Source organism: Ambystoma mexicanum, chromosome 4q, assembly GCF_040938575.1.
Source record: "Ambystoma mexicanum isolate Mex_15411 chromosome 4q, UKY_AmexF1_1, whole genome shotgun sequence".
Classification (NCBI taxonomy): domain Eukaryota; kingdom Metazoa; phylum Chordata; class Amphibia; order Caudata; family Ambystomatidae; genus Ambystoma; species Ambystoma mexicanum.
In genome coordinates this window covers 302,502,411-302,527,946 of record NC_090928.1, presented here as the reverse complement: position 1 = coordinate 302,527,946, position 25,536 = coordinate 302,502,411, and the positions used below count along the sequence as shown (strand labels likewise).

The window sequence follows — 25,536 nt, the reverse complement described above, 5'->3', positions numbered from 1 at the left end:
CTGGGGCCCGCATCCAACTTGTTTTGCATTCATATTGTTTTGTTGAACAAAGAATCCCAAGGAAGACTCATGCCCATAGGATTTCGAATTGTTTGAACAGGCATGGGGAAGGGAGACCTTTCCCTAGGAGTAGAGTGTGATGCCAAGAGGATGGAGTTATCCTCTTGGACAATAAAGAACTTTGATTGTCTTGTTGATCGGTTTTATTATTGAAGAGAAATCGGAGGAAGGCAGCCATTGCATAACGGCATAACGGTAGTAGGGCGAGGATTATTAAACTGCTTTGAAGACTACAGTATTCGGACGCTCTCATAGAAAACTCATAGAGCCGCCGATGCTAGAGTGCTGTATGAACATTGGCTCCATTGTGGCAACAAGCGGGTGGAGGATTCGGAATGAAGGAAGAGTGTGAACTGAATGTTTGAAAACGGATGCGCGGCCAGGGCCTGCATAAGATGCTGAAAACATATGGTTACATTGTAACTAAACGCACACTACTGATCCCAACGTGAGGAGGAGTAAGATAACTACCAAGGCAGAGAAAGGGAGAAGCGCCGAACGGCTTTCTGTGGATGCATTGGAATGGACGTCTTCCCCCTTCAATCAAAGTGCACCTTAATGGAGGGGGAGCTTGGGTAGTGGTCTAACTTGGATAAGAGGTCCACCATTGAATGAAGTACAAGCAGCAAAAGCAAGCTAGTTACATCGGCTGCGGCCAGTGAGGAGGTGGAACACAATGCATCTATATTAAGCACGTTGAAGGCTATATGGATGTACACAACACTGTTGCAGCGATGGGAATGCAGCAAGAGCAGGGGGACAGACACAGGAAAGGAGTGACCTTGAGCAGCTGCTAGACGAGTGCCCACATGGAACGGTGGTAAAAATACTGGAGCTGCACTGTAACATAGCACCACGCAGTGTAATCCAAGCTCACGGTTACGGACCGGAAAGGTGAGCACATGTACTAAAGCTCAAGGGTGTAGCAGCCGGACTGGTGAAGGCAGAGTCCCCCAGGTGGAAACATGGGCCCTGGGTGAAGTGCAGAGGATGAGTACTGCCTAAAGAAACAAGCTCCTCCTACTGGTAGATGGTACCGACCAGATGAGATAATAGATTGGAATCCTCTGAAGCCTAGCCAGGGGAGAACAGATTGGAGCGCGATAGCACAAGCACAACAATACAACTAATATCCATTGCGTCCCCAGCCGATTCAGGGACCTGCAACAATTATATCAGCAAGCGAACAGACACACTGGTGGGGCTGACTTTCCAGGGTACTGCAGGACATAGAGACCTGGGTGAAACGTAGTTGAGTCGCAAGAGGAGGGGGGCAAACTTGGAGCAATCGGCCCAGCACGGGCCTCCCCGGAAGAAGGCCGGTCCAGATCTGACGGAGCACAAACCAGGCAGTGTCAAACACAGAAAGCTGGAAGTAAGCAGTGACGAAAACAGAATGGAAATACCTGTCTGAGCAGTGCATAACACACTGCAATTGCAAGGACGGAACGGAAAGGTGCCCAGAGACAATAAAAGATCAGCAAATGGGGGAAGGCAGACAGAGCTGTGAACCCACTCAGAGAGCTAGCTGCGCCCGCTGCGAAACCTGGAGATAGAGGAGGAGGCGGCTAGACGCGAGAGAAACACGGAACCATATTAAAAACCCCAACTGCAAAGGTAACCGTGGGGATGCCGACATAAGAGAAAGGTGCAAGTGCAGGAGCTAGACCATACAAGACAATACACTGAATGCACTTCTAAGCTAACAGCAGAAACATCCTGTAACATATGCACTGGAACAGAAAAGAGCAGTAAAGTGCACAGAGGTGACACAATGGCGACTAAATCTAATAAGAGCAAAGGGAAACAGTTGTCAATTGACTCATTCACCAAACTGGCACCGCTGACAGACAGTGCTCCTGGCAAATAGATCAGCAAATATTGGAAGCCAAAGCTGAGTTGAAGACATCACTGGAATTCAAGATTGACGCATTTAGTATAGATGTGAATCTCTTGAGACCGGATGTCAAAGCACTGGCAGAGCGCACAGGGGTGTAAGAGAAAGAAGTGAAGGCGAACACAAGCAGCTGCAATGAAAACTCCCAAGAAGTCTCCATACCGAAACAACAGGTGCAGAATGTTGAAAAAAAGGGCAGAGGAGGCGGAAGGTGGGGCGCAAAGGAATTACGTTAAGATATTTGGACTCCCAGAGGGCGAGGAAGGCCCGAACCCGACCAACTATATAGAGGACATACTACTGCAGGAAATCTGAGCTGGAACACTCACCCAAGGGTTTACAGTAGAGAGGGCGCCTAGGGCGCTGACAAGGAAGCCGCTGCCCGGAGCCCCGCCCAATAATTGCCAAGATACTAAATTATAAAGACAGGGAGAGGATCCTGGAATACTTCTGAAAAGGGGGCACGATTAGCCGAGCGTCAGCGTCCATCACTGCATACTCAGATTATACTTTTTTGGTGCAAAAACAAAGAATGAACTACGGGGCTGTCAAGAGGAGGATAAGCACCACCAATCTTAAATACATGCTGTTCTATCCGGCGAAGATGAAAATCCTACATAAAGACTGTGCTTTTTTTTTTTAGACCCACCGGAAGATGTAAGCAAGTGGGTGAATATGCAGAACATGCCCATGGAGAAACAAGATCACATGAGAGAAGAAAGTGATAAGTGACTCTGTTTTTTGTGATTGACGCATTTATGAGTAGCATTGAGACTAACATATACTGTTCTGACAGACACATTTAAGTAGTTAAGCAAATGTGTTTCATACTGTTAGCTAAACGCAGGAGGCACGAGTGCTGCTAAGTGTTAAGCAGCGCTAGGAATCACACTATCACTCTCATTAGCTAGTTTAGTTAGGATATTAGTAGTTCAGTATCCTCCTGCTGCGCTCCGAGTACTGGCATTGGACCGAGAAAGGAGCGAGATGCGGGGCTGCCTGAGATCCAGGGTTGGAGCTGGACAAACATTGGGAATAGTTGGGGAAAAGGGAGGGCTGGAAGTTGGAGTAGTTGAAGGGAAGTTGGCCTACAGAGATGCACAGGAAAATAGCAACCTGGAATGTGAGAGGGTCGAATAGCTATATCAAAAGGAACCGGGTTATGACATATCTGAGATGCCAGAAGATAGACATAGTGCTCCTGCATGAAACACACCTGACCAAAGATAAACTGGACACGCTAGCACAGAAATGGAGTGGGACGTCTCTGGGTTCATCATACTTGGCATATGCTAGAGGGGTCCTAATTTGGATGGCACTGACTGTCCCATTCAAGGTTCTTCAGACTGTGGTAGACAAAGATGGTAGGATGATCATAATTAGGGGATTGGTTGTATGTAAAGAAATGTGTTATTTGTATTTATATTTATATTTATTGTGATTTATATAGAGCTTTTAACCAAAGCGCTTTACAGAGAACAATTTGCAGAACATAAAACAAGCAACGTCAATTGTTGTTCAGAATCATCGAGTAACAGAGAACAATTAGCAGAGAACAATTTACAGAGAACAATTAGCAATACATAAGATAGGCAGTGTAAATCGATGATCAGAATCAGCCAGTAATGATTAAACAGACGACTGAAGTAGTTACGTTTTTAAGGAAGAGCGGAACGAGGAATAGGAAGTAATGGATCGGAGAGAGGGAGGGAGAAGGTTCCAGTGAAGAGGAGCAAGAAGTTGGAAGGATCAAAAACTGGATTGTGCACAAGGGGCGCGTGCGACAGTAAGTAGAAAGTGATCAGCAGAGCAAAGAGAACGAGAGGGAGAATAGGAGAGGAGAGATGCAAGATAGTTGGGGGTGAGACCATGGAGAGATTTGAAGACAAGACAAAGGAAGTTGTACTTGAGTTGAGAGTGAAAAGAAAGCCATCCCAGTGAGGTAAGGGATGAGGAGATTGAGTCGTGATGGGAAAGAAGACAGAGAGAATGGATGGAACAATGATAGATTGATTTTGAGAGGAGTAAGACGTGAGGAAGGAAGACCAAAGAAGAGAACAAAGCAGGAGAAAAGTCGAGAGAAGATTAAAGAAGATAATAGAAGCTTTGTGGCGTGAACAGTAAGAAAAGGGCCAAATTTCCATATATTGTAGAGATGAAATCGGCAGGCATAGGACGGCAAAGGTGCGGTTAGATAGATGGGATGTGAACCAGGTGAGAACAGAACCACGGAAGCCAAAGGAAGAGAGAGTGTCAAGTAGCAAAGAGTGATCTACTGTGTCAAAGGTAGCAGATAGGTCGAGGAGAATGAGGACTGAATAGTGTTTTGAGTAGCGGGCGGTGAGGAGAGAGTTAAGAATGGAGGTAAGAGCTGTTTCGGTGGAGTGGCGGGGACGGAACCCAGATTGAGTGGGAGGGAGAAGAGACAGATCAGAGACGTGTGCAGAGATTTGAGAGTGGACAAGGCGCTCAAGGAGCTTGGATAGAAAGGGCAAGAGAGATATGGGGCGTTTCATACAAGAAGGAGTTTGCAGTGAGTTTCCTCAAGATAGGGATGATATGATGATTGCATGTTTGAAGGCAGAGGGAAATGTAGAAGTAGCAAGACAAATGTTGAAAAAGAAGGTAAGGAAAGGTACCAGGAGCGGGTAGACTTTTGGAATGAGAGAGATGGGAAGAGGATCGCCAGTGGCAGCAGTAGGGTGGGTTTTAGACAGGAGAAGGGCGACATCAGAGTCTGAGACAGAAGCAAAGTTAGAAAGGGTGGTGGAGGGGGTTGGAAAAGATGGAGAAGAGGGAATAAATGTGGGGGATTGTAGGATATCTTGACGTAGAGTGTGTACTTTTAAGGAGAAAATGTTTGCAAGATCAGCAGCTGATAGAGGTAAAGCAATAGAAGGGTCGGGCGTAGGAGGAGAGAGAAGGCGAGTAAGAGTTTGAAAAATGCGACGAGGGTGATTTGATTGAGTGTGGAGAAGATCAGAAAAGTAAGTTTGCTTGGCAGATTTGATGCAGTTGTCGAAGAGATTGTGGAAGGAGAAGTTGCCTGGTTGGCTGGACAGCAGTGTTAGTGCCAGCGCCTTTCAAGGCAGCGGAGAAGGCGGTGCATAGATGAGAGATAAGTAGAGAGCCAGGGTTGAGCGGGTTTGCAAGTGGGGCGGAAAGTGGTGGAAGGGTAGAGTTGGTCAAGACTAGAAGTGAGAGATGAGGAAAGAGTGGACGTAGCCTCATCCGCAGAGAGAGTGGAAAAGTGAGGGGGAAGGGAGTTAGTGTAGGTGTCGTAGAAAAGTGAACAATTGAAATTACGTAGGTCGGAGCAGGAAGAGTAGGAGGGGGAGTAGGGGCTGAAAGAGATACTGAGAGTAAGGAATGGTCTGACAACTAGTTAGGGAGGTCAGATACAGAGGAAGCAATGAATTTAGAAACAAAGATCAGATCAGACCACCAGATCCTCAGAGTAGATAGACCAAATGCTAAAGGTGGCGGCTTTGCCATCATCTCTAAAACTACCTTGCCTATTAGGCTTGCCACTTCACCGCCCTGCTCATCCTGTGAAATACTCACAGCTAAATTGCTGCTATCTAATAACCGCACGTTGACCATCCACCTGATTTACAGGCCCCCAGGACCATTAGGAACCTTCGAAGATGATCTCACGAGCCTCATAGCGAATAACACGCAAAAGCACTCCCAAACCTTGTTGATGGGCGACTTTAACATCGGCTTCAATGACCCAGACAATAAGCATGCCCACTCAATAACAGCCCTACTTAATGATCCTGGGCTCACTCAAAAAGTCTTCTCACACACCCACATCAAAGGATACCAAGTCGAGGGGTAGAACCCTCGACTTGGTATCCGAACTTAATTGTAACATTGCCATCACCGACATTGTCCCACAACCATGGACGGACCACTACTTAATCAACTTTACCGCCTCACTCGATCTCCTCACCCCCAAAACCATTAGCATGAAATCCCCCTTACCCACGTGAAGTAAAAAAGATATCACTGCTGAAAAACGTATCCCGCTCCTCATCCCCGCTATTAATGGCCTGGAGAATAACACCGACCCAGACACCCTAGTGGACACCTTTAACAAAGCCATGACCACAGCACTAGAGACACCATTGCCCCAACTAAAATCCGCAGAAGCAAACAGGAAGCGCACTTGAATGCCTGATTCACCCACCAACTCAATAACCTAAGAAAGCAGAAAAGAAAGTTACAAGCTATCTGGCGCAACTCGCCTACCGACAACAATAAAGCCAAATTAGTCCAACTATCTAAACACTATAAGAAAGAAATTAACAACACAAAAAAAACATATTTGATGACAGAATCACAAAAGCCAAATCAAACACGAAGGAACTCTTCTCCATCCTCCCTGAAATGGAATCCCCTTTACAACAAGCTGACACTGTCCCAAAGGACAAGATATGGTGTACTAACATACAAAACGCCTTATTGAATAAAATCACTTCTCTCCAACTCAAAATAACCAAAAAAATAGACTCTCTGCCCCTCTCTGATCAACTATTACCACCGCCCACTGAGCACAATACTATCCCACCGTTTAGCTTCAAAACCATCTCTATCATCGATACTGAAAAGGTCATTCCGCCGTGAAACCCTCCAACTGCAAGGGCGACAGTTGCCCAGCGCAAATAATAAAGGATGTGGCCAGAGACTTGGCTCCTTTTATCTCAAAGCTCATCAACTCCTCCTTTATATCAAACATAGTATCTACCAACCTGAAAGAATCCTGGGTCCTCCCCTCACTGAAAAAACAAACTTTCCACCCCTCCATCCCCACTAACTATAGACCTATCACTACCGTATCTTTCCTACTCAAAATGATTGACAGGGCAGCCTATTTACAAATTCAAGACTACCTAGAAACTAATCATCTGCTAGGCTCTCGGCAATCAGGATTCCGCCCTCTCCATGGCACCGAAACAGCCTTGTTAGACCTTAAGACAAAAATTGAGGAGTTAAAGGATAGTGGCAAAACAGCTCTGCTACTTCTTCTGGACGCATCAGCAGCCTTTGACCTGGTGAACCATGCAGTTTTATGCAGCCAACTAAGGCTCGCTGCTAACTTCACAGGAGAAGCTATAGCTTGGGTCCAATCCTTTTTAGCCAACCGGACTATGAGAGTTTTCTCTACCTCTACCTGCACTGATCCTATCCAAATAACATGCGGAGTCCCACAGGGATCCTGTGTATCACCCACTATGTATAACATTTTCACCAAGCCATTATTTGATAAGTTGGACAGACTGGGTGTCACCTAAACTAATTATGCAGATGACACCCAGATCCTCATACCCCTTTCAGGCAACTATGAAGAGTACCTGGCCTTGATGAATAAAATATACATCCTCATTCAGGCACGGATGGCGACCCACGGCCTCTGCCTGAACGACGATAAAACCGAGATTTAGGTCCGACTCTAACTAAAAAAAACTAACCCCAAACTACGCATCTTTCAACATTGACAACAATATCATAAAGGTCATGCCCGAGGTGAAAACTCTAGGATTATATCTGGACTCCTCTCTCACCCTGAAAAAGCAAGTTAACTCTCTCTCCTCCACTACCGCTTACACCTGTAAATTAATCCGAGCTGCCAGACCAGACTAGACTATTGCAATGCCCTGTACTCAGGAGCCAACAAGTATATTACCGACAAACTCCAAAGATTGCAAAATAATGCTCTAAGAGCAGCGTTGAACATCCCTTATAGAGAGCACATCTCTAAATTCAGGAAAGAGGTCCATTGGCTACAAATAAAGGACAGAATCCTCCTCAAAACTATATCTCTCGCGTCTAAATGTCTCAACTCTCTAGCACCTCATTACTTATCGGAAAGAATCACCAGGAAATCCACCTCCCGGCCCTTGAGATCTGCCAATACATTCTTGCTCCAAAACCCAAGATTTAAACTCACCACGGCTGGAGGAACTAGCTTCCCAGCTAAAGCCGCACAAGCACGGAATACACTCCCAATAGACCTCAGACGCCCCTTACCTTACGCCAGATTCAGAATCAATGCTCTCAAATGGCTTCTCTCCAACGACCCGTAACCTCTACACCTTGACAACCATTGCACCTGACAGCACTGCTGGTAAATGTCTATACTGCTTCACTCACTGTATTCACATTGTATTCAATTGTTTGTACTGTTTCATTTATTGTACTTCACACTGTACTCACATGTATGTACTAATCCTGTGACAGGCACTGTACCTAAGCTTTGAGAATTCTTGTACTGCTGCGCCCAGCTGCCCAAAGGGCTTGTTGCGCATTATCAAATTAATAAACAAACAAACAAACGAGTGTAGAGCCGGAAGTTTGAGTGGACGGGGTAGAAAGAGGGGTAAGTAGGTAGGAGTCAAGTATTGAGAGGAAGGGGGAAGTTAAATGAGTGGAGGAGAGATGAAGATTAAAGTCACCAAGCATGATGAGTGTCAGGGAGAATTCTCCAGAATGGCTAATTTCCCTTACCTACTGGGTCCCTCAGCAGCTTTGCTGGATTTCTAGGATTTTTTTTCACTTTCACCTGGTAAGAGTGTGAGCCTTTTTTCCCCACTCTTACATGTGTTTTGCTGTGTGTGTTTAACATTTTTGTGTTCATAGACCAAGGGGCTTCACCTACTCCATAGGCATCATCTTATTACTGTGTGTTACACAGCACCTTTAGTGAAATGACACAGGGTTGCTTTTTCATACTTCCCACTCTAAAACTCCATATTTTGGGACTGACTACTGTCTCCCAGAACATGTAAAGTTACAATTGACTTTATTAGTCTTTTTAAATTCACAGACCCAGTATAACCTATCTTACATAGAGTACTGGAAAGGGTTAATAGCTATCCCTTTTTGTCTGTCTATCATGGAACATTATTTTGTTCCTGTTTCTTTAAGATTTGGCTGGTGGCAGTGGTATCTACCATATTTTCCCTACCGCAGTTTATTTAAATAGCCTTGGTACTGTTTTGGGCTAAGTTAGTAGCTTCGAACTTAAATCCGCTGGACCCCATTTACTTTTATTTGGTTCCGGCTGGGTTTATTTACCATTTCTTTTTGTAAAGGTCTTTCTCATGTTTTACTCTGCGCGCCAAACCAGGTTTGGTTCCTTTGTTCGCCATCCCTTGGCGGGCTTCTGCACAGAAGTCATCCTTAGGCGCCTGAATGTCTCGGGGACAGGATGTGAGGGAGGGGTTTGAGACTCCCTGCACAGGGTCTCCTTGGAGACCCATGTCGCACTCTGTATGATTGGTTGTGGTGACTGTTGCGCCAGGACAGCCACCCTGCTGTGTGATTGTCAGCCAGGCTGTGTGAATGGGGAAAACTGCATAAAGAGCAGGTCTCTAGGACTTGGAAGACAGAGATGCCACTGGATCGAGAGAACCGAAGAGAAGCTGAAAGAAGAGGACCACTGCCATGACTGAACCTCCCGGGGAAGCCCTGCTGCAGGTCCGAATCTCCAAACTTCGACGACAGAGAAGATCTGCAAGGAATCTTCTTCCGTTGAGCTGGTGGGACCAACCAGTTCGCCAAACGCCAAGCAAGGCCTCCCTCCACTGGTCGAATTTGCTCTGCATCAATGCACTAAACTAGATAGCCTGGAGGCTCGGACCCTGTTTGGGTTTTAAGGAGCGCACCTTTTATTTGTTGCTTTGCTCTGCTGCTGGTTTCTTCCCTGGGCAGTCAAGGACCCTCCAGTCTTCCTACTTTGTGTCAGTCCGACAGTCGCTTCAGGAACCGTGAGCCTGCAGGATCTGCCAGGAACTTCTGCCTCAGCTATATAGCCTTCTTCTTCATTTAAGGTACTGTTCAAACCCGGTTGTTCATTCCGCCTGACCGCGGTGAAACTGTTTGAAATCTTTCGCCAATCTGAGGGCTTGGCCTTTTCTACTCTTTTAAGTACCTTGTCTTCTGACCAACTTTGTTTCGAACTCTTGGCAAAGACTTAACGCAAACTACTCTGAACTGTGTGATCCTCTGCAAAGACTCTGAACCATTAACATTGGCCCAGGCCTATTGATTTGAAGCCTCATTGTAGCAAGCCTTTTCTCGATTGCCCTGCCTACTTACTCGTTGGTGCTGCTTAATTTTGTATAACCTTGTCTTTCCCTCCCTTTTAAATTGCTGGAGTGCCATTTTGCTCACACTTCATTTTGAGCTTAACTTGTCCAGAATTCATCAGGTGTTGTGTAGTATATTAAGAGTGTGATTTTTCTGCTGCTTTACTTCGTGAACTGTTTTACAACTGATGTGTAAATAAATGCATATTCTTTTACTCAGAAACCTTGAGTAAGGCTTGTACCAAAGGTGAATGTGTACTGTCACTTGTAGTCTTAATTCTGTGTGGTGTTCCCAAAGGGTACTGCATATTATTCTGCCTAACACTGAGTGGTGTGGGACTAGGTGAGATGTGGCCCAAGAGGTGGTCAATGTCATCTCAGCAAGACCCTAGTGGGCCAGGTAGACGGTAGATGATGATGAAGGAAATAGCATGATGGAAGTGTAGTTGTAGTTGTAGGAATACGCCCAAAACAGCAGCGATCTTATTGCATAATGACCTAGCGTTCCATAAGGCAAGGTCAATGACATTAGAAGTGTGAACAAGGTGGGGGTAGATGAGGTTGGTATGACGATTTGAAGCTGTAGGTCAAAAGTTTGTTTGGGGTTAGAAGGATCTGGACTGTTGGGTATGGAGACGGTCATGGTGAGTATACACAGTACATTGATGGAAGGCCAGGCAGTGGAACAGGTTGCTGGGGTGGATAATGGAAGGAGCAGGCAGTTGGAATACAGCATGCCTGTGAACCCTTAGGCGCGGTACTGCCGCGCACAGCTGCAGACAGCTACGTCTCACTTTGCCGCGGCTTTGCCTGGAGGTGAGTCTTTCAAGCCGTGGCGAGTGGGATGACAGCGAGGCAGGTGGTCGTGGCCTCGTTCTGTCAGCCATTGCCAGGTAATGAGAAGCTGCTCCTAGTGGTGCCCGGCAGATGGTTCACAGGTGGTGTGGGGGCCTAGATGGAATGGCCCAGAGCAGTCAGGGAGTAGCTGGAGACACTCCCAAGTTGCATGCAGATTGCTTCATGCTTGTTCCCACTTCGATGTGGCTTTGCCTGGAGGTGGGTCTTTCAAGCCTCGGCAAGTGGGATGACAGAGAGGCAGATAGGCGTGGCCTCGTTCTGTCAGGCGTTGCCAAGCAATAAGAAGCCGCTCCTGGTGGCGGCCGGAGGATGGTTCACAGGTGGTGTGGGGGCCTAGATGGAATTAAGCCCAGGGCAGTCGGGAGAGCTGGAAACACTCCCCAGCTGCAAGCAGATCGCTCCACATTTGTTCCCACTTCACCATGTCTTCGCCTGGAGCAAAGTTATCAATATTTATGCCCTGAATCAGGATACAACAACTTATTTTAAATCGTTATATCCCAAGATTAGCCCATATAGAGATTGTGATATGGGGAAGAGATTTTAATTGCACTTTGCACCTGACGAAAGATAGATCAGATGATAAATTTGCTTATCCAACCCCTGCAGCCAAAACGCTGAACACGCTGTTGTGCACGCTAAAGTTAGTGGTTGTATGTAGAACAATGTACCCACGAGGCCGGGTGTACTTGCATTATGCTGCCCTGTAGAACTTACATACAAGGCTAGACTATGTATTCGTGGGGGAGGAGGCACTCAAGGAATTCACACAGGCTGAGTATAAAGCGAGGGTCCCGTCAGGTCATGCCTCTCTGGATATCACATGCCAGGTGTCTCCCCCACACCCCTTTCCATTCCCCAGGCCAAAATCCCGACCTGGATACTGAGGGTGGAAGCACTGAAAGAAATGTGGTTCCGTGAACATATGAGGGTTGAGGTGAAGGAATATTTTAAGTACAATACCGGCAGTGTAGACTCAGCCGGTATGCTTTGGGAGGCCTTTAAAGTGGTGGTAAGAGGAGCGGCGATAGCCAAGTCGAAAGGGATGCAAGAGGTTATACTGCGGGATCTACAAAAGGCAGGAAGTAAATTGGAAACTATAATGTGGACTGGTAATAGATCACTAGAAGAGGCCAAGGAAGTGTCCTGCCTACAACAAGAATGTAGAGAACACTGGGAAAGGTTAAGTAAACTAAGCTACAAGAAATACATCGAGAGACAGCATGCAGAGGGAGACAAGCCGGGTAGATTGCTTGCCTGGTTGTATAAAAATGAGACCACACGGCAGACAATCAGAGCAGTGAAGGGGACGGACGGGAAGCTGCTGGACACCCAGGAAGATGTAAATAAGTGTTTTTTATGATTATTATACGCACCGGTATAGAGAATACACAGGAGGAGATGAGGCGGATATACAAGAGGTGTTGACTGAGATCAATCTTCCCAAATTTAGTAAAGAAGAAAGTGATAGTTCAGAGATACCCATCACGATTGAAGAACTAGAATATAGGGCCGATATCCTTCCCCCACTACTAGCAATGTTAAACGAGGCACTAGAAATTGGTAAATTACCTTGGTCCTTGCGGGAGTCGATAATTATTCCCCTCCTCAAACCTAATAAGCCAGATACGGAATGCGGATCGTATAGGCCTCTGTCGTTGCTGAACCAAGATGGGAAGATTCTTGCAGCAGTTATGGCAATGAGGCAAGGACCAGATATAGGTAAGCTCATTCACCCGGATCAGACAGGATATGTTCCACATAGAAATATTACCAACAACTTGAGAAGATTACATCACATAATAGATCATACCAGTAGGGAGACACAGGAAGTAGAAGTGGTGTCACTTGATGCAGTGAAGGCGTTAGACTGAGTCAGATGGCCTTGGTTGTTAGCGGTCCTAGAAAACGTCGGCACTGGGGCACATACATTAAATGGGTGCGGTTATTGTACAATACACCGGTAGCAAGAGCCAAAACAGGCTCCACTGTCTTGGAGCAGTGGCAATTGAGTAAAGGCACAAGGCAAGGATGTACATGTTCCCCGATGCTTTTCATATTAGCGTTGGAACCATTAGCAGTGTATTTAAGAAACGAGTATGGAGAAGTGGGTATAAATACTTCCAGAGGAAGGCATTTGATCTCGCTATATGCAGATGACATACTCCTATATCTGCAGTACCCAGAAGAGAACTTACAGTATGTCCTGGATGTGATGGCACGGTATGCTATACTTTCGGGCGCAACAGTTAACCCCCAGAAATCAAGTTTGTATCCCCTAGGATAGTATAGAGGGAAGCCCATACACAAATTACCGGTGTTACCAATTGAGTGGGAGATTGACACGTTTAGGTACTTGGGGGTGGACATATACCAATACCCCAAGTTGGAACATATTCATAACACGTTAAAGGCAGTCGACAAAATCGAAAAGAGCATATCATTCTGGACGAGGCTACCATTGTCCTTTATGGGGAGCGTAGCATTACTGAAGATGGTGGTGCTGCCGAGACTCCTACACTACTTTGCAAATTTCCTTTACGCGATACCTAAATCGCTTTTTAGGAAACTACATAGCATATGCAGGAGCTTCATATGGCATAATTTGAGGAGCAGAGTAGCATTGTGGAAGCTCCAGATTTCATATGAACAATATATTTTGTGGCTAGCCAGCTACAATTTGTGGCCTAATGGCTGTCAGATGAACATACACCGGAATCAATGTTACTAAGAGCAGAAAGTACTCCGTTCTTTCTAAACAAAGCTATATGACTGCATGATTCGTATAGGACCAGTGAGCCTCTCCTGATGTGTCTTGGGTGCACAATGGGGCGCAGGGCACTTCACTTCAGTTGATGGGGAACGGAACACTGTATTCTCCACAGATACCACTAGTGATGCTGGAAGGAGTAGATGGAACAGGTTAGGCGGAACCTGAGAAGGAGGTGGGAACCCGTGGAATTAGCAACGGTCACGGCCATACTAGCCAAAGTCTAAGGAGTTTGAAGCGTTCATTGTAGACACTGGGGTGCACCGAGGGCAGCACATTACGTACTCCCGACTTCTGAGGAGCCTAAGACGGAGGTGGCCAGAGAGCGAAACGTCCTTGCAGCCGGACGAGATTACAGAGTCATTGTATGATGTGTCGGAAGGAGGACATGAAGTCTCGCGTATATACAAACTATTAATGTCCAAGGTTGGAGGTAGAACAGACGAGGCAGAAATGGGAAGTAGATTTGGCGGAGCCAATGTCAGACGAGATGTGGAGAAGAGCAAGGGGGTATCACAAGAAGGTGTTGAGGAATGCGCAACTTCAACAGATTCAATTATATGTGACCCATAGAGCATACCTGACCCCGAATAAAATAGGTCAGTTTCACCAAGCAGACATACAGACATGCCAGAAATGCGGGGAGGTGGATGCAGATCTAGTGCATATGTTCTGGACATGCGTGGAGATCGGCAGGTTCTGAAGTGAGGTAGCCCAAATATTAGCGAAAGCAGAGATTACCCTGGAAGTAAGTTCCCCCAAGTCTTGCCTGTAAGGTAGCTTCCCAAGACCCAAGTGAGCTAAACATGTGAGTAAGCTCAAAGGCTTAGCATATATCCTGGCAAAACGTAGAATTGCGATGGGGTGAAAAGCACAAGCGAGACCTGCATTACAAGTATGGTGGAGGGATCTGTTAAAATGGGCCAACAGAGAGGCTTCGGTGTGGCAGGAAGCAGCAGACAGGGACATGGAACAAGGGGAGGAAGCGATGGAGACAACTGATAGCTGATTTGGCAGTCTCAGAACAGAGTACCCAAGACTTGGTAGAGATCTCTGGACACGATGAAACCATAGCTAAGTGAAGGGAAGCAGGAAAGGAGGGAGGTGGAATGAGGAGTGCTGTGTAGGCCTGGGATGCGTGGGGGGAGTTTTTGGGGGGAAGGTACCGTAGTCATACAATTGAATGTGTAATGTTTGATGATTAACAGTTTGTAAATTGTTATGGTTATGTGTAAAAATCAATACAAATTGTTTTAAAAAACGTTTGTGTTGGATTTACATCTTTCTTTTGAACTTGAACAATTTTGCACTTTAAAGGCCAAAGGCATTACCCTTAGCACCTTAGAGTTACTTTTAGAATGTGAGGGCTAGAATAGGATTTCGGACGCAGGACATTTTGCTTTGGACATCTTGACACAGGACAGACCCTTAGTTTTGGTTGGGATAGGGAAATACCTCCTAGAGTAGGGGCAGCAAGGCAACCCTTTCTCTGTGTCTGTGTCTCATCCCTGGCTCCTCACAGTTGTTACATTATTTATAATACATACATATGGAGTATAGAGAAAAGAAGAAACAACAAAGCAAAAGAGGGAATAGGGGAGTATGTGCCAAAGATAGCGAGAGAAAGGAATGGGAGGGCTACAAGGTTTGCAGGGAATGGGCAGGTATATGTTATGTTACAATATATTTATACTGGCCCATAACCTCTTAGTGGTATAAATTATATTTGAATATACTCTGGGTCAGCCTGAACTTCAGGGAAATTGTAAAGAGTGAAAATGTAATGAAGATACCGTTGTTGGAGAACATTAATGACAGTACCTTTTCCTGCAAAGTTTAAAGAATAAACTCTGAACAAGATGGATGTAATAATGATTGTCTTTTTCATAGGTTGGGTGTCGTTACTAGCAGAAGAATTGAAGTCCCCTCGTATTATTCAGTGCTCCCACGCTGCTAGAGCACTTGCTAATTTGGATCGGGACACAGTCCAGGAGAAATACCCTGATGGAGTATACGTGTTGCATCCACAGTGTCGGACCAGGTAGGAGTACAGGAAGGGTTCATAGCGGGTTACAATATAACATTGTAAAAATAACAAACATTAAGCATTCCTTCTTAGAAATGAAAATCATCTACTAAATGTCTTAAAAATATATATATATATATTGTTGTTATGGGTTTCTAAAGAAACACTTAAATGCATTATACAGTGCAAACCATTGTAAAACAACCAACGGAAACAAAAAGAGGTAAATAAAGTGTACTAGTAGCAGTCCTGGAATAATGAGGCTGGCTGATAATGTTGAACTAGAAAACAAAGACAAATATTGACATATTGTAAAACATAATTGAGTTCAGTGTTCATTGCCACTTATATATCTAGAGCAGTGATACAATGAAACCCCCTCCCTATGTGACAGACAATTCATGATAACAAAGAAAAGGTTCTCCACTTATGCAGGATTGCTAAACGATATTCCTCTTTATTAATTTATGAAATAAAAGGTTTCCAGACTGGGATATATTTGGCGTAAGTATCTGCAAGCATGGCGGTAATTCTCTCCATGGCAGACACCTGCCAAAGTTTGGTCCACTGCAAATCTAGCAAGGGAAACTCCTATTTCCAACTATGGCTAAACATGCAGCTGTCAGATTATGGTTGTCCTGCTTTCAGTGTTTAGCTCCCAAAGTGAAAATGTCTTAATCGTCCACATCACCCAGTAAGAGCATCAAGGGATGTAACGTTAGCTTTATGCCCACTATTGTATGAAACAAGTTGACAATTTCTGCCCAGAGAAGTTTAATTAACGGGCAATGCCACCAGATGTGGGCCATAGAGCCAATCCCACCAGACTCCCTCCAAGAGAGTGAGGAAGATTCAGGATATATCTTATGGAGTAAACAAGAGTATGGTATCAACAGTACATCATTTTGTAAGAGTTTTCAGTAGAGGCACTACAAATTGAAGGGCCCTTTTCCTTATAGTATCCTAAAAAAAGGAGAAATGGCGCAATATCACATTTAATACTTCCTCCGGTTCTATAGGCCTTTTTAAATCGAGGTTGTTGGCGTTGGTCAAAGTGGGGACATTGTTTGATCCAGATGGACTTGTTGGTACTGTATCTTCTAGGTTTTCAGCTTTAAAAAGAGCTGAGTAAAATTCTGAAAATATGAAGTTTCAATGTCTTATCGGAAAATAGCTTGCCCTCTGGATCTCTTACTCAGTGGATATAATTCCTAAACTTAAGCCGAAGGAATTTATAGGCTAAAATTCTGTGGACTTTGTCGCTTTCACTATAAATAAATAGTTTGGTAGGTAGCAAGAATATGGTAGCCTCCTCAATCAGTGATGTTTCAACTGCTCATGTCATTTTAAACTATTGTTTATTATCAACACAGTGTGCAGCATTGTACTCAGTTTCTTCCATACGCAAAAGTGGTTTTGTTGGCACAGTTCATGAAACTGTGATCAGCCACACCACAGAAAGGTCAGTATGCATGTTTCAGCAACATTCATTTGCCACACTCATTAAAAGCGCATCTCACAAACACAGAGAAATTAAAAACTGCCTCACCGTTTCAACACCCAAAAAAGCTTCTGCTTTTCAGCAAATGACTTGACTTAAAAAAATATTGGGTCAGGTGCACAGCAATTCATGGAAGTCCGCGCGCATGTAAATCCCAGGATGTGCGCATGTAAATCCCAGGATGTGCGCCAAAATTCTGCGTGGCGCACGCTGGCGCACACGTCTCCAAACAGCGTGCGCTACGCGCACAACGAAATCGCACATAGCGTGGCGTACAGAACAAAAGTAGGAGGAACAGGGGGTGTGGCACGCGGAATGGGGAACAACGTGTGAAAATGTGGGCGTCACGGGGGAAGTACAAGAGGCAAATGCGCGGAACACCCACACGCACGTTCAAAACATGTATTCATGGAATCAAACGGGGCTAAGGCGTGCGCCAAAAAAGACGCACTAATCCGGAAACACGTACGCCAGCAGAAAGCAGGCGTACGTGGACCCACGCCGCATAAAAATGCGCGCAAACAACAAACAAGCTCAGACGCCAGGATGAATATACCGTTCCTAGCAGTAGTGGTCATGGGATACTGCAGAAGGAGGAGGAGGATAGTCAGGGCCAGAATTTTTACACCCAGAACCAGCCTTTTTGGGATGCCTGATGACCAGGTGTATGGGAGGTACAGGTTTCCACCTCACATAATACTCGACCTGGTCAGTGAGTGGGAGGATGACCTCACATCACCCACCTGTGCTCCCAAGCACTCAGCCCCCTGCAGAAGGTCCTTAATGTACTGCACTTCCTGGCCACTGGATCATTTTAGCGGACAAATGCTATAGTGGGGGGGTGTCACAGGCCACGCAGTCACGCTGCCTACACCAGGTGTTGGCCATCATGACTGCACGCCCATCAGTCCGCAGGCACATATACCTGCCCAGAACACCTGCAGAAAGACATGCTGCCGTCCAGGATTTTTACAGGGTGGCACAATTCCCCAAAGTGCTAGGTGCCATTGATTGCACCCATGTGGCTCTACGTCCCCCCCCGGGCATCTGAGCACATCTACAGAAACCGCAAGCACTGGCATTCCAACAACGTCCAGGTAGTATGTGATGCCAAGGGAATCATCATCTCAGTATATGCCAACTATCCAGGGTTCACCCACGACAGTTTTATTTACAGAATGTCAACTCTAAACCGGGACCTAGAAGCTGGGCGGCACGGCGATACATGGCTGCTCGGTGAGTATAAATGCCTCTGCACATGCATGGATGTCAGATACTGAGTAATGTCACAAACCCACTAATGATACCCATCATCATCTCCCCAGGGGACAGTTCCTACCCTCTGAGCACCCACATGATGACGCCAATTCAGAACCCCACCACGCCACCCGAGGTAAAATACAACACAGCCCATATTGCAACCCGGGGCATAGTGGAGCGCACATTCGGAGTGCTCAAGTCACGCTTTCGCTCCCTTGACCGCTCTGGTGGACAGCTAATATACGCTCCCCCAGTAGTGTGCAGGATCATAGTGGCAGCATGTGTCCTGCACAACGTTGCAACACGCTGGGGCCTGCCGGTGGACATGGTGGTGCCCCCACATCCCCAAAAACATGCACGCCCGCTGCGGATGGGAGGGGGAAGGGCACGTGGTGAGGCAGCCCGTACGCAGCTGGTGGCTAATTACTTCTCCTAAAATCACACCCCTGTGGAGTGCACACAGCCCTGGCACATACCAGCTGACTTTCGATGATGATGACATAAGGGACAGTCAACTGTCACTACCATACCAGCCTGAGATTGGTCACCTGGAAGTGCTACAATGTGTGCATCCCTACCTACTTAAAGACAACCAATGAAGTGTGATAAAAAGACACATTCATGCTGCATGAATGGCTACCCCCTTGCAAAATACAACATGAAAATAGTGCCATGTCACCCAACCCCTCCCCATCTCAGCTACCCAACACACCATGGCATGTCATGCAATGTGAAAGCAACCAAATGAAAGTACAACACATGACACAAGTGTCACAAAGTGCACTGTCCGAAATAAACGGGCCACAGACAAAATGCTCCCAGTAATCAATAAGAAACAGCACACATGAACAAATACTTACCAGCAACACAATACAGAAACACAGGATGAAACAGTGGCAAAATATGACAGTACAAAATCAAAGTAGTGCAAGTCTTACAACCTGAATACGCCAGCACATCGACCCCTTCCAACTGTACAGTGTTGCTGCCACGCAAATGTCTCAGTGTACTGCATACAACATGAGCTCCATCTGCAAAGTAGACGGCCTTGTGAAGACATGAGGAAGGAACCTGCAAATTAGGAGGAAGACATGGATGCACAAGCACATATCAATACACCATGCAGTGTACAAAACAACAACAATATCCACTAGGAATGTCTACACAGTATTGACTACAGACTGCCCACACAGCTCATGGGAGCCCAACGTCACTGTGTGATTCACTGTCACTTGGGCACACCCTTTGCAAGCCCATGGAAACGGGAAGCAGGAGGGGTGTGTGTCTCACAAACCCAAGCATCTAACCCAAACTCAGGACAAGCCTGCATGTGCCCAGCCGGAATACAGTGGATGCCCACCGGAGCAACACACACAAGGCAACATACTGTAAAAAAAAAATATGGCCATGTGTGGGCCAGGAGGAGTGGGGGAGGCCACCCAGGAGGTTCGAGGACAGGGTGCACATCAACACCCACCTGCGTGGATGTTGCGAAAAAAAAAAACTCCTTGGGCTCATGGCCTGCACGGCTATGCCATTGTGGGAGAACTGCTGTCGCTCTCCTCAGCCTCTGCTGCTGCATCAGGAGTTGGTGGCACTATGAGAGGTAGCCCACACAAAGCCCGGGTATGGTCCTCCATGGCAGCAAGCATGCAGGTCTGGAAGGTCTGATTCTGGAGGATTAATGTGCAGAGATCCCCATGCAGCACCTCACGGGTTGCCTGTATTTCTGCACGCATGGCGTCGCGTGATGCCCGGATCTCCTCAGGTGTTGCCTGCATCTCAGCTGAGAGCGAACATGTGAGCCGCTCCAGCTGCTGTTCTGCCATAAGATTAGGGGAAGCCTCAAGGTCCACCAGAGTCAGCATGAGGGTATGTAGTTCTTCCCTCAGGGCTTCCTTGTGGGCCTAGGACTCTATTGATATCGACTGGCGCAGAGTCTCTAGTGCCGCCCGTTGGTCCCTGTTGGACGCCAACATGTCTTCCCTGTGTGAATGGCAAATGGAGTCTGTTGCCTGCTGTTGTTGCTCCATCTGCCTTTCAGGGGGCAGAATGGAAGTGGCCACCCTCTCCATTGCCTCAGCCATCATTTCTACTGATGCTGCCTGTTGGGTTGCAATACCGTACATGGAGTTTTCCCATAATGTATTGCCTGGTGGCGCATGGCCACCGCGTCGATGGGCACCACACCTGTTTGGGGCAAGGCGATCTGCACCTTGCTGTGCTGGCACTGCCTGAGGCTGCAGGACTGCATTCCCCCTCTGATCTGCTGGCCCAGGAACAGGATCAGATGCTGTGGAGTGTGACCCTGCACCCGTAACTGCCAAAGGCGCACCTACCAACACTGACATTCCCATAGAGGGTTCTACCCCTGGTGCAGGTGGGTTGGACAGAACAGAATCCCTGCCACAAACACTTACCTGCGACGGCACATAAGTCTCATCATCCGATTCAGCACCCGAATAGAGGTCTGGGCAGGTGCACCCAGAGACACCCCTGGAGAGTATGGTCTGCAGTAACATTGGGTTCTCACCCACCACCACACCACGTCCCCCACTGGTGCCCGGTCGTGCCAGAGATTCCTCCTGGGTCTGCACCATCTCCTCAACCTCAACGGCATCAAGTGTGTCATCACCTGCAAAAACATGAAAGACAACAAATGGAAACAGGCATGAGCACCATAGCACACACATAGGCCGTGACAAGCCACAGATCCAGTACCTGATCAACACATGTCCCACATGACTATAACCCTGCCATGCATGCACTGTCAAAGAGTTGGGAGTGGAGTCAAAAAGGCAGACACCGGGGAGAGCAATATGGAAAAGCAACACATTTGTAGCATGTTGGGTAGCACTGGCATCACACATCAGGCTGTGAGTGGCATGTCCAATACACATACATGACACATGGCAGCACACAGATGTCATGTAGCATAGGCACGGTAAATTACAAAACTATAGCAATATGTCAGTGATTGAGTACTGTCACACATCCATGTGACATCGACATGATGAGAAGATTAATGCTGAATAGTTTTTCAAAATATGCGTGTGCCACACACAGAAACACATCCAGTGTCCAAAAATACTGTCATTCTGGGCTAATCAATGGTTGGTCACTTTGACATCACAGGAAACATCTGTCATGTTCCACATGTAAACAGCCCCTTATAATAATTTTTATGCAGGCCAATACTCCATCAGCCTGAACAGTGTAATCATTAACATAACCAGGTAATAATAGTTCCCCAGTGTGGCCTGTAAACAATGACCGAAGCATATCACATATGTCGCAATAGGGCAAAAAATTGTCTTGCAAAAAGGGGAGAGTGCAAACAATCAGCATGAATGAAGACTTACTAAATCAGACCAATGTAGTTGCAAGACAACAGTTCAAGGTAGAGTGCACAAATGTGGGCTTAATAGGCAACTGTAGCCAGAAGGGATACAGTCATACCCAAATCCAAGGCACGTGAATGTATGGGAGGAAGCACATGGGTGACACATACCACTCAGGTGCACACCCCCTCACCTGGCACTCAATCTGAAACCGTCACCCAAACAACATACACATGGATCACACACATGCATGGGCACTCACCGGACAATGCATCATAATCAGGTAGTTCTCCCACGTCTTGGATCTGTTCCTCTGTGACGCAGGCCCCAGCAACAGACTCATGTTCAGTGAGTTTGTTGTCCTCTTGTGGAGACCCACCACCAATCACCAGAGTAGCGGCATGATTTGAGGCCAGCTTGTTCTTTGCTCTGCGTTTCAGTTCATTCCACCGCTTGTAGCAATCATCAGCTGTGCGCCTCACAAATCCAAGGGCACTTATGTGGTCGGCGATGATCTGCCAGTGTGCCTTACGTTGACCAGTTGTGGTCTTGGACCCTGCAGTCACCAGCATTTCGTGGCTATGTGCCGGCACATAGGACACAAGTGCATCAAGTTCAGCGTCATTAAAGCAAGGCTTCCTTGACGTGCCGGAGTGTGTAGCCGTGTCTGGGGTCTCAGCCTGTCGTGCCAGAGCACCCTTCTTCCTCTTCTTTAAAGGTGGAGCGGAGCCAGAGTGGCTTACGCCGCTCTGGTCAGTAGGGGCAGAATCACCGGTGGACTGGGTAGTAGGCGTGTGGGAATGCACAATAACCATAGGTCTTGATGCAGGCATTGGTTGCAGGGTAATGTTTGCAGGGGGAACGTCAGTTTGATGGTCCTGGACTGTCCTGGCTGGGAGAGTCAGAGCTGGGGCGGATGGAGCTGCAGCTGCCCCTGCAGCCTCCCCACCCTGCACACTTGGGGCAGCAGATGACATAGCTGCCCCAGATCCATGTGGCTTGGTGACAACTATGACAACAACTTGCACCGCCACACGTGGCCTAGACTTGCTGACCTGGAAGTCAGCCTGGGAGTCATCCTGTGCCAGGTCAGGTGCCACAATGGGCTGGTCCAACAGGGGCTGAGCTGGGATGGTGTCAGCCACGTTTCCCTCAACCATGGGGGGGCATGGGTGTCCCTGACTGTTCCTCCACACATGGGGGTATAGGAACACCCTGCAAATCCCGGCCACGTCCCCTACCGTGCCCACCACGCCCACCTTTTGAAGGTCAGCCACCTTTGCCTCCCTTACCGCTTGGTCGCCTCCCAACCATGGCACGGATGTTGTTGTGCATATGGGAGTTGCAGTAAACTATTGTCCTGGGCAATTGGGGGTCAAAGGGGTAGGATACTAGATGGAATTCGTACCCTAGTGCTATAACAAGGCTGTCTGTGACCCCTGGGGGGAAAATGACGGGTCACGCAACGCACAGGCAGCCCAAAATCAAAAATTAACGTGCACGCAACCCCTCGTAGACCACGTGCGTGAAAAAATGAACCTGCACTACGCTGTGGCACCCAGAAACACAAAAATAAGCTTACGCGTAATACACGCAGCCTACAATTACCCCTGATGGGGAACGTGACACACAGGGCAAGCACAGTTGCTAAGTACGTGCGGAACTCGCCGCCTGCCTGGAAAAAGAACGTGAAAAATACGCGCGTGTGCGCGTTGGCAACACCCCCGCCAAAAGAAGAATTGTACGCTGTCTGAGGAGACAGGACAAAAGGAGAAGTGAACTCTGTTTTAGGAAACAGGCCCAACCAAAAATCAGAAAAGAGCTGTCGGAGGTAACAGGGAGTACGAACTAGAAACGCTCTGAAGTAATCACGTGTGAACCGACAAGAAGTACAGATTTCACCCACTCGCTCTCCACGAAAAGCACGTACAAGGAAATGGCATCCTACACGTAGCTTTTAAACCTGCCCACACGTACATGTCAGATACGCATGTACACGGGCCCTTTCCTCCAATTACACGCAATGACATTCAGACGTGCAGTTTTTCCACGTGTGCTCTGTCATCATGTGCTATGAGGGAAACGCCCGCGCGCGTAATGTAACTTACGCACTAAGGGGCTTTGGTCCAATGAAATCTCGTACGTGTGCTGACGCGCTTACACGCTAAGGCCCTTTACTCGAATTACACGCTGACATGCAATTTTTTCACATGCCAAATCACTCCATATCAATCTGGCCACGCGAAAACACACGGAAGACCACGCACCTGCCCAGAAGGCCGGATTACTGCCCCCCAGAGCCCCGAGCACGCTCCCACCTGCCATCTGCTGCTGCCTGACTGCCTGCTGCCCACGTGCCCTGCCATTTGCTGCCTGCACGTCAGCCAGGGGTGTAGTTGCTGTGACCACCCCTGCTGGAACCGAAGACTCCCGACTGGGATTCCATCGCTCCACAGCCCAGCCCCAGGACCCAGTTGCCCACCCACTCCTGCCTCTGGGGTTGCCATGTCCAGCACAACACCATCTGGCAGCACTGGCAACCCCCAGCCAGAGAGGCAGAGGGCCACCAGCTTCACTGCCACCGAAGTTGGTGTCCTGGTGGAGCAAGTCCTGGGGCAGTATGATGCCCTCTTTGGAAGTTTGCGCGCCGACAATGAAGGACGGACCAGGATCTGGATGGACATCGTGACTGCCATCAACGCGGAGAGGGTGGCAGTCTGCGACTTACATCATGTCAAGAAGCGCTGTGAGGACTTCAGGTCCAGGACCCTCAACAAGGCCCGGCGCCTCGCTAAGGCAGCGGATGCCAAGGGGCGCCGGGGCCAGCTGTCGAACCATCAAATGAGGGTCCTGGAACTCATATGCCCAGCGCTCTACGTCCAGATCCTTGAGAGGCAGACCCGTCTGGAGGCGAGCGGTAAGTGTACATGCATGGTGATAGTACGCTGTGCGTGTTGTGGTGTGCCAGTAGTGTGCAGGTTGCACATGTGTTTATGTAGGGCCATGTAGGGATGTGTATGAACATGGGCGTGAGGCTGCCACCTGTGAGACCTCTCAGTTGTGAGACACATTGATGGTGTATGTGTTGGTAAGCATGCTGGGCAAATGCAGGTGTGGGAGCACACATGTTTAAATTTCTGTGTATGTACATTGACATGGTTGTGGCATGGATGGTGGTTCATAATGCATGTATCTGCACTGTGTACATGTGCATGTATGTGTATCTGACAAGTGTGCAACTGTGATGCAACATGGATGCACGTGACACTGATATGTAGAAGGATGAATGGCAGATGTGACATGTATGGCGATCTCATCACTGCAACAGTTGGAGGAGATGTAGACATGCATGTAAGTGTGGTGGCGTGTGAGCATGTCTAGTGCACTCCTTGTGTTTCATTTGATGTCAGGCTCACCTTTGGCAGTTCATGCTGTTGTATGGATGGTGCTGCCTGGTGCAATATTGCTGTTGAAATGTTCATGTGTGTGAGTTAAAATGACGTGTGTCATGGAGGGTGATGCTGTGCCTGAAGTTAAAAAATGCCACTCATGTGCAACTGTCATGTGTGTATCAGTCCATTGTACAGTGCCCTGATGCCTGTGTTTTGTCTCTCCCTGTCTGCAGCGTCAACTGAAGAAGAGGGCGGAGAGGGTGCTGTGGAGCACAGCGGCAGGGATCATCCCGCCAGCCGGAGACGCAAGGCCCGGCTCCCCTCCCAAGTTGTCATCT

At 47.4% G+C, this 25,536-nt stretch overlaps 1 protein-coding gene across 3 annotated transcripts in view; it reads left to right on the top strand.

Annotated features, from left to right (window-relative positions):
- The window catches only part of SERAC1 (serine active site containing 1), an 898,347-nt gene that overhangs the window by 554,407 nt on the left and 318,404 nt on the right, over nt 1–25,536 (top strand). For all 3 annotated transcript variants that reach the window (XM_069607873.1, XM_069607874.1, XM_069607875.1), the window contains one exon: nt 15,569–15,719. In XM_069607873.1, the coding sequence (XP_069463974.1) occupies nt 15,569–15,719 (151 nt within the window). The remainder of the gene's footprint in view (nt 1–15,568; nt 15,720–25,536) is intronic.